The 10,151-nt window shown below is 36.9% G+C and overlaps 1 protein-coding gene across 4 annotated transcripts; it reads left to right on the top strand.

Moving 5' to 3' along the window:
* The first annotated feature begins 1,960 nt into the window (after window positions 1-1,960).
* On the top strand, window positions 1,961-9,698 carry LOC149493838 (disease resistance protein RPM1-like). 4 transcript variants are annotated; one of them, XM_089725611.1, is made up of 3 exons: window positions 1,961-2,315; window positions 4,928-4,950; window positions 7,141-9,698. In XM_089725611.1, the coding sequence occupies exons 1-3, from the start codon at window positions 2,065-2,067 to the stop codon at window positions 9,696-9,698; spliced, it is 2,832 nt and encodes a 943-aa protein (XP_089581737.1). In that variant the 5' UTR covers window positions 1,961-2,064. The 4 variants fall into 4 exon arrangements, with proteins under 4 accessions (XP_089581737.1, XP_089581736.1, XP_089581734.1 ...); XM_089725610.1 differs by lacking the exon at window positions 4,928-4,950 and adding an exon at window positions 6,465-6,476 and having other exon boundaries at window positions 1,961-2,333; window positions 7,148-9,698; XM_089725608.1 differs by having other exon boundaries at window positions 1,961-2,338; window positions 4,946-4,952; window positions 7,142-9,698.
* The last annotated feature ends 453 nt before the right edge of the window (window positions 9,699-10,151 follow it).

Here is a 10,151-nt window from a genome sequence, read left to right as displayed (position 1 = left end):
GAAAATATGAAAAGTGAAAAAACTATTGTTCCCATTCATCTTCTTTATTATAATCATTCTATATATTTGCCTTTCTTATCCTTGTCTCTCTCCGCTTGCAAAAATAGCTAATCTCATTGTACAAAATTATTTGTACCCAACAAATTCTTTTCTGCTAATAATGAGGTCATAATGCAAAAGTGTTAGGAGAAACTAACCTATTTTGTAATCCTTAACCCAAATCTCAGTTTAACGGTACAATAATTTGGCTAGTCCCCCTAAAAGATGGATATTTACATGTTGAAACAAATAAAAACAATCTAACACAATTTTGACAGTACAATTAAGTTTATTATTCATAACGGAAATATTTTTGTCACAACTGTCAAGTTAGGTATGAGTGAAAAGACCGATTATTTTCTGGATTTGATATTGAGGGTATATGGTGACAAGCCATGATTTTCATTTAGGGGGTGAAAATAAAAAATTGATTTGTCCATATTTGAATTAGAAAACAAGTTGTACTAAATAGACAACTTGTTTTTAACAAGTACAAATGATTTATTGTTTGACTGCAAGTGAGAGACAATGTTCATACTTTGACAAATGCATTGCAATCCTAAACTGAAAATTCAAAGATTTGACAGTTGTACTCTATTAATTTCAATTTTTTAAGGAGAAAAGAATAACGTGACAAATTGGTTTTGGTGTAATTTAATTAATTATTTTATTGATTTTGAATTTTAAAATAATTAGTTCCCGAGTTTGGATATATAAAATTAAAATTAAAGTATGTTTTATAACAAAAGCATGGAAAGGGTAAACTTCTACAGAATTTTCAAGGAATTTTTAGAATAAACAAAACATACCAAAAAGGAAAAAATAAAAAGAATGCTACTTTAACAGAAGCAAATGTCACAGTCTTCTAAGGTTTCCTTTTTATATTGCTTGGGGCTTGCTTGTTTGCTGGGGAAACTAAGAAGAAAAAAGGGAAAAGAAAATTCTATGCGAAGATTTTTTTTAATTGTAATTTCTGAAGTTTACGTTTCATTTTCTCGGAAACCAAACTAGATTTTCTTAAATTGCTTTCCTAATTTAACAAACTTTCATTTTTTTTTTTTCACAGTTTTCTTGAATTTCACCTTTCTTTTATCATCATCATCATTGTTATTTATATTCACAAGTTTTATGTTTAAATAAGTTCTATGTCGTGATTTCATCTGTAATATTGTTTAGTATAAATTAATTTGAACCACAGAAATTTCTTTGCAAGTGATAGAATTAATTAGTACAGTTATACTGAAGTTCACAAATTGCATTTTTAAGAAAAATTGAATTATTTTTCCATTTCTATCTAACATAAAATCATAAAATTCGAAATGAAGTCTATAAAATTGTGTGAAATTCATTTATTAAATTGAACTATCTATAATGTTGTAGTCTTTTCTTTGCATTTAGCCGTAAATTTCTTAAAAGAAAATTTAAAAATTTGAGTTGAATGCTTGACAGGAACACTTGGAAGAAACATTTTTTATTTTGTTTTTTAATCTTATTAAGTTGCTAGGAACATTCTATATCGGCATTTCAAAATATTCTTAGAATATTTTTCCTTTCATTGCAATGAAGCAGTTGACTCTGCTACGTGCTGCATCCATGAAATTGAAAATGATAGATTCTTTGAATTAGGTTCGTCCAACAGAGATGTTTATCTAAAACCAAATGCCTTTCAATTTTTTTTAGTAATTTGGCTAATAGTTAGACACTTGGAAACTTTGGAAATAATAAAAAATTCTACATTTCTACATAAAGAAGGAACTTAGGAGAGGGAAAATTCTACATTTCTTGTAAAGATGGCTAGTTGACCCACTGCCAAAACAAACTATAAATACACAAGCTCCAAACTTCAAGAAGAATCCTAAAACAACAACAATTCATATGTTCTTTCTGTACCCTGTCCAAATCTTTTCCTGTTATTCCTCTTATCCATATTGCAGCATATTTATATCTGTATAAATCGCATAGGATACTAAAATTTCTGATTGATTCCACCCCCGGTATAAATCGCCACTAACCCTTTAGAAAGCAATGGCAGAAGGTTCAGTTGCTTTTCTGTTTACTAAACTCACAGAATTTCTCCAAGCAGAAGGAAACCAATTGTCTCAAGTTCAGGGTGAAGCTGAATACATAAATGATGAATTGGAGTTTATGAAGACCTTTCTAAGAGTTGCAGAGGCCATGGAGGATACTGACCCCCAGCTTAAAGTTTTTGCAAAGAAAGTGAGATATGTTGTCTACGACATTGAAGATGCTCTTGAAGATTTCAAGTTGCATCTTACTTCTGATTATGAGAATGGATTTCGTGCTTCTAAAATATCAAGCGAAGAAATTAATTTTATGGAGAATTGTGTATTTCTTATTGATCATCAACACTAATTTATACAGAGATATATACCATATCATCTCCTAAACATCAGCCTATCATTAAGCTATTTACAGGTAATTGATTGTCTTTACAAAATAATCACATATCTAAATATGGAAAAGATAAATACAATATATTTTCCTTAATACTCCCCCTCAAGTTGGAGAGTGAATATTCTGAACTCCCAACTTGCCTTTCAGATTTTCAAACTGATCCCGTCCTAAAGCCTTTGTGAAGATATCTGCAATCTGCATTTTAGTCGGAACATAGCATGGTCTAATAAGTCCTGACTGCAACTTCTCACGTACAATATGACAGTCAATCTCTATATGTTTTGTACGCTCGTGAAAGACCGGATTTGCCGCTATATGTAGTGCTGCTTGGTTATCACAAAACAGTTTTGTCGGTTTTACTCTTCTCACACCCAAATCCTGTAGAATATAGTGAAGCCATGTAATCTCTAAACAAGCATTTGCCATTGCCCTATATTCTGCTTCAGCAGATGACCGCGAAACATTTGCCTGCTTTTTTGATTTCCACGATATTAAGGAAGACCCAAGAAATATACAGTATCCTGAAATAGATCGTCGTGTCATACGGCATCCTGCCCAGTCTGAATCACAATAAGCCTTCAATTCCAAGGAATTCGTGGATGGCAATAGAAGACCCTGTCCAGGTGATCCTTTGATATACCTCAACAACCGGAGTGCAGTGTTCCAATGTGTTGTCCGTGGTTCGCCCATAAATTGACTAAGCATCCGCACGGTGTAAACTATATCAGGCCGTGTTACTGTCAAGTAAATGAGGCGACCAACAAGCCTTCTATACTTGGCTGGTTCATGTAGTAACTCGCCATCAGTTGCATTGAGCTTCATTTGCTGCTCCATAGGAAATTTCTCTGGCTTGGCTCCAATTAAACCTGCATCCTGTAGTATATCGAGTGTATACTTTCGTTGAGACATAAATATGCCTTGTTTGGATCTGGAAAATTCTATGCCCAAAAAGTATTTTAAAGGACCCAAATCTTTGATGTGAAACTGTCTAAGTAATGTTTGTTTAAGTTGGCTCATTTCTTGTAGACTGTTGCCTGTCAATAGAATGTCATCAACGTAAATGAGTACCGCAGTAAAAGACATTCCTTGAACTTTTGTGAATAAACTGTAGTCGGCCTTGGACTGTGTGAATCCAGCTTGTTGTATGGCGATGGAGAAGGTGGAAAACCAGTTGCGAGAAGCCTGTTTGAGTCCATAAAGGGACTTATGAAGCCGACATACCAAATTCTCCCCCTGTCGGCGAAGTCCCTGTGGAGGAGTCATGTAGACAATCTCTTGCAAATCACCGTGTAAAAAAGCGTTTTGGACATCCAACTGATGGGTGTACCATCCTCGGGCTGCGGCAATTGTGAGCAGGCATCGCATTGTAGTCAACTTTGCTGTTGGTGAAAAAGTTTCCCGGTAGTCAATTCCCTCGACTTGTGTATAACCTTTGGCAACAAGACGGGCTTTATAGCGCTCAATAGATCCGTCAGAATTGTATTTAATTTTATAAACCCACCGGCAACCGATAGGCTTTTGACCTGCAGGAAGAGAAACAAGACTCCATGTATGGTTACGTTCCAGTGCTTGTAATTCGAGATCCATAGCCTTTTGCCAATGGGGATGTAGGACAGCTTCTTCATAAGAATTAGGTTCTACCTGCGTGGTAAGGTGAGCTAAAAAGGTTCTGTGTTTAAGTGAAAAGTTAGAGAGTGTCATGTAATTAGTAATGGGATACCTGGTATTTTGAAGTGGACTTGCTTCTGGGGCAGCGTGATTGGCTCCAGGCGGCATAAAGTACTCCTGATGCCAACGTGGTGGATGTTTTGTGCGAGTCGATCGACGAAGTGGTTGGTCGTCGAAAAGAGTTGCGGAAGGTGTGGACACAATTTGAGAATGTGATGAAGAATTATGAGGTGAATTATTTGAGGAAGGAGAAGGACTGGTAGAGGAGTCTATAGTTGCTGAAGGTGGGACATTACTAGTGGAAAAGGAAATCTGATCAGCATCCATAATTAATTGCGGCTGAGGTAGGTTTTGTGATGTTTGTGAAGTATTCTGGGCAAAAGGGAATATATTTTCACAAAATTGGACATCACGACTGACAAAATATTGATGTGTAGTAAGATCATAGAGTTTATAACCCTTTTGTCCGTTTGGGTACCCAACAAAAATACAAGAAGTAGCACGTGGATCAAATTTGAGTTTTGGATGAACATTGGTGGCATAACATTGACAACCAAAAACTCTTAAGTGGTATAAGTTTGGACGTTTGTTATATAAGCGCTCATATGGAGTTTGATTGGACAAAATAGGTGTAGGAAGCCGATTTATTATGTAAACGGCAGTGAGGACACAGTCTCCCCAAAAAGTTAAGGGAACACTGGATTGAAAACAAAGGGAACGAGCCACGTTTAGGATGTGACGATGTTTTCGTTCCACAACACCATTCTGTTGTGGAGTATAAACACAAGTGTTTTGCAGTTCAATACCATGATCATGGAGAAAGGTTTTAAGTGATTGAAATTCTGTGCCGTTATCAGTTCTTAAGATTTTAACGGTTTTATTGAATTGTGTACGAACAAACTGGATGAATTTTGTTATAAGATGTTGAGTTTCTGACTTGTGTCTCATTAAAAGGACCCAAGTGCAACGTGTGTAGTCATCAACAATAGTGAGAAAAAAACGTGCCCCTGAGTGTGTGGCGACTTTGTGAGGCCCCCATACATCACAATGTAGTAAATCAAAAGGATTTTTAGTTGTAATGGAACTGATAGGAAAAGGTTGTCTTGTTTGTTTTGCTAAAGGACAAACACTACAATTATTAGAAAAATCAACGGAGTGTTTACTCAAGGATAACAAAGGAGAAATTAATTTGAAACGTGAAGAAGATAGATGTCCGAGGCGCATGTGCCACAGATCAGGCGAGATGGACACTTGGCAAGAGTGGATGGGTGAACACGAAGGCATCATGTGGTAAAGTCCTCCATGTTGTTTACCCGAGCCAATCATCTTCCCCGTTGTCAAGTCCTGCAAAATACATGAATCAGGAAATAATATGATGCAACAATTGAGATCTTTGGTAATTTTACTGGCAGAAATTAAATTTAAACGAAAAGAAGGAACATATAGCACGTTTTTAAGGGTCATATTAGGACTGAATTTTACTGTGCCAGTTTGTGTGATTGGAGCAGTGATTCCATTTGGTAAGTTGACTGAATGAACGGTTGGTGATTTAGTGTGGCTAAACAGATGTGAATCTGCAGACACGTGGTCAGTAGTACCACTATCTAGAATCCATGGGTTTGATATGGCAGAATTGGCATAAGCTTTGGATAACGAAAACAAACCTGTTGCGTTTGCATACACATCAGTGTTACCAGATGAAGCTGCTTGATTAATTGAGGATAATGCCTGTGCTATCTGTTGTAAATATTCAACCGAGTATCCCTGAAATTTATTAGGATTTTTTTTTTCTTCATGAGAAACTTCGGAATAATTAGCCTGAGGAATGGCTTTACCATTGTTTCGTTGTCCTCCACGATTTTGGCTTGAGGAATTGCTACCTGCTCTTTCTTTTCTTTTAATCCTACAACGATCTTCAGTATGTCCGTCTTTATTACAGTAATTACAATGAAATTTTAAAGTACGACAATCATCAATAGTATGTCCAGGTCTATGACAATGATCACAAGTTTTAGATGAGTTGGAAAATTGCACCTTGTTTTGAATAGCGGCAGCAATGGAAAAATTCTCCACCGGTTCTGATGATAACTGCCTCTGCATTTCTTCTTGTACTATTAACGAGTATGCTTGTCGCACGTTAGGTAATGGTGTCATCATGAGAATATTAGATCTTACCGCCTTATATGACTCATTGAGACCCATTAAAAATTGCATCAACCTGTCTTCCTGAAGTTGTTCTAAATGCGATGCAGTCTGATTGCAGGTGAATGGGGTTCGATAAGTATCTAATTCGTCCCATAACGCCTTCAGTTTGATGTAGTAAGAGGCTACTGACATGGTACCCTGTGTAATTGTAGCAATTGATTTTTGAACTTGGAAAATTGCTGGTGCATTCTTCTGAGAAAATTGATCCCGAAGATCAATCCAGACTTGGTGCGCAGTTTTTGCATGTACTATACCTTCGGCTAGATTAGGTTCAACAGAGTGCGTTAACCATGATAAAATCATGCTGTTGCACTGATTCCATAGTGCAAAATCTGCGGGCTCTTCTACCTGTGAAGGAGCTTCAATGGATCCATCAATAAAGCCAATTTTGTTTTTGGCAGTGAGTGCATGAATCATGGCTTTGCTCCATGATTGATAATTGGCACCGTTTAACTTAACGGGCACAAGAAGATGTCCAGGTTGGTCAGAATGATGGACAAGGAATGGGTGAGAAGGATTAGGTATAGGCTGTTCTGAGGTTTTGTTTTCATCGCTCATGGCTAAAGGAGGACAATAAACTAGACCCTCAAATCAGGCTCTGATACCATCTAAAATATCAAGCGAAGAAATTAATTTTATGGAGAATTGTGTATTTCTTATTGATCATCAACACTAATTTATACAGAGATATATACCATATCATCTCCTAAACATCAGCCTATCATTAAGCTATTTACAGGTAATTGATTGTCTTTACAAAATAATCACATATCTAAATATGGAAAAGATAAATACAATATATTTTCCTTAATAGTGCTTCTCTTCAAAAGATTATTCACTTCGTGAAGAGTTTAAAAGCTCGGCGTCGAATTGCTACAAAAATCCAACGGATCAAAATGAGAGTGATAAGTATCTCAGAGGCACATCGAAGATACTTGATAAAAAACAATATCATGGAACAAGGCTCGGGTTCCACGAGGGAAAAACAACCATCTAGACGAAGGAGTGCCCTTCTGCTTGAAGAAGCTAATCCAGTGGGCATTGAACGCCCCAAAACAAAGCTTATAGAGTGGCTTCTTGAAGATAAGTCTGAACGTGACTTGATTTCAGTGGTTGGAATGGGTGGTTCGGGTAAGACAACCCTGGTGAAAAAGGTCTATAATAATAAAGAAGTGAAGAAACGCTTTGAATTCCTTGCATGGATCACTCTTTCTCTATCTTTCACAACAGAAGACCTCTTGAGAGATATAATTCAACAACTATCCCATGTGCTTCGGGGACCAGATCTTCAAGGAGTGGACAACATGGACAACGATAAGCTCAGGATTGTAATCAATGAATTCCTCAAGGAACGGAGATACCTTATAGTGTTGGATAATGTTTCCAATGCTAAAACTTGGGATGATTTTGAGGTTGTATTGCCGAACAATAGGTGCAGCAGTCGAATATTGCTCACAACACGGAATCAAGGTGTTGCCTTTGCTGCATCCCCTGGTAGAGTTTACGAATTGAGTCCATTATCTGAAGAAGAGTCTTGGACTTTGTTCTGTAGGAAGATATTTCAGAACAACCCTTACCCTCCATATTTGAAGGATGTTTTGGAAAAAATCTTAATGAGATGCCAGGGATTGCCGCTAGCAATTGTGGCTATTGGTGGTGTTCTGGCAACAAAAGACAGAAACAGAATCGATCAATGGGAAATGGTTGGCTGTAGTCTTGGTGCTGCATTAGAAGACAATGGAAGATTGAAGAGTATACTGTCCTTGAGTTATAATGATCTGCCTTACTATCTTAAACATTGTTTGCTGTATTTCAGCATCTTTCCTGTGGGTAGTCCAATTGAGTATATGAGACTTGTTCGATTATGGATAGCTGAAGGATTTGTGAAAGCAAAGGAAGGAATGACATTAGAGGAAGTTGCAGAAGACTACCTGAATGAGCTCATAAAAAGAAGTTTGGTCCAAGTAGTAGAGACAACTACTGATGGGCGGCTTAAAACATGTCGCGTCCATGATATTCTGCTGGAAATAATTATCTTGAAATCAAGGGACCAAGATTTTTCCGCAATAGCTAATGAACAGAACAATATGTGGCCTAAAAAAGTTCGCCGCTTATCAATCCATAATGTCATACCAAGCATAAAACATATACTCGTTGCCTCTGGACTGCGTTCCCTGCTCATGTTTTGGCGATTAGATTCTTTACCTGAATCCCTTGTATTGAATTTGTCTTCTCGTCGTCTAAGGTTGCTGAATGTGTTAGATCTAGAAGGCACGCCTTTAAAGAAATTTCCTAATGAAATTGTAAGCCTTTACCTTCTAAAGTATCTTAGTCTGAGAAATACCAAGGTGAATTCCATTCCAAGTTCTATTGGCAAGCTTAAGAACTTGGAAACCTTGGATTTGAAACGTACTTATGTCACTGAATTGCCAGCTGAGATACTGAAGCTTCGAAAACTTCACCACCTTTTAGTCTACCGTTATGAAATTGAATCCGATGATCAGATTCATACCAAATATGGTTTCAATGTTCCAGCTCAAATAGGAAATCTGCAATTTTTACAAAAGCTTTGTTTTCTGGAGGCAAATCAAGGAAATAATCTTATAGTGGAATTGGGAAAATTGAAGCAGTTGAGGAGGCTAGGCATTGTCAAGCTGAAAAGGGAAGACGGGAAGGCTTTATGCTTGTCCATTGAAATGCTGAGAAACCTTCGCGCTCTATCTATTACTTCAGTAGAAGATTGCGAGGTTATAGATATGGAGAATTTATCTTCTCCTCCTCGATTTCTTCAAAGATTGTACTTGAATGGACGTTTAGAGAAGTTACCAGAATGGATATCTTCACTCGATAGTTTAGTTAAAGTGGTTTTGAAATGGAGCAAATTAAGTGATGATCCGTTGTTGTTGCTTCAACATTTGCCAAATTTGGTGCATCTTGAGTTTGTACAGGTTTTTGATGGAGAAATTTTGTGCTTTGAAGCCAAAGGATTCAAAAAGCTAAAGTTTTTGGGTTTAAACAAATTAGATAAACTCAACAGAATAATCATTGACCAAGGAGCAATGCCTTGCCTAGAAAAGCTGATTGTTCAGAGCTGTAGATCATTGCAAAAGGTGCCATCAGGCATTGAACACTTGACTGAGCTTAAAGTATTGGAATTTTTTAATATGCCCTTAGAGTTCATCATGGCATTGCACCCAGCGGAGGAGAAGAAGGGGGATTATTGGAAGGTTGAACGTGTGCCGGAGGTTTACTTCACCTATTGGTATGATGGTAATTGGGATATCATCTCTCTGGAGAGTTTCAAAGCTGGGAAAAACTCTGCTCAAACTGGTGCTAGTATTATTCAACGTCCTCGGCACATATGGAAATGATTGTAAATCCCTAAGAGAAGGTTATGCTGATTTTTTACTTTTCTTTTTTTTTTTTATATTCTTTTTTGCACTTTCTTTTTTACATTTTTTTATGAGCAAATAAAATAATTTTATTACAAATCCAGGAAAAACTTATCAAACTCTAGCAATTATCCCAAGTTAATAGACTCCTCCAATACATCCGACCTAACTAGAGAATGATAAATGAAAAAACCTGGTTCATATTACGTCTAAACAAAGAAACAAGTTCCAAAATAAAAGCCTATTCTTGAGATAAGAACAAACACTACAAAAAAAACGCCAAATTGCGACCGCTTTTTGTGACCGACCAAAATCGGTCGCAATATTGCGACCGATTTGCGACTGTTTGCCAATCAGTCGCAAAATTTAGCGCGGAAAATTCGCGCGAGTTTGCCTCTCCGTTTGCGACTGAATTACTACTCCTTTGCGACC

Source organism: Jatropha curcas, chromosome 9, assembly GCF_041381405.1.
Source record: "Jatropha curcas cultivar XTBG-Jc1 chromosome 9, XTBG_Jcur_1.0, whole genome shotgun sequence".
In the NCBI taxonomy this organism is placed as follows: domain Eukaryota; kingdom Viridiplantae; phylum Streptophyta; class Magnoliopsida; order Malpighiales; family Euphorbiaceae; genus Jatropha; species Jatropha curcas.
The sequence above is the reverse complement of the archived record's forward strand: the minus strand, read 5'-3'. Positions and strand labels throughout refer to the sequence as shown.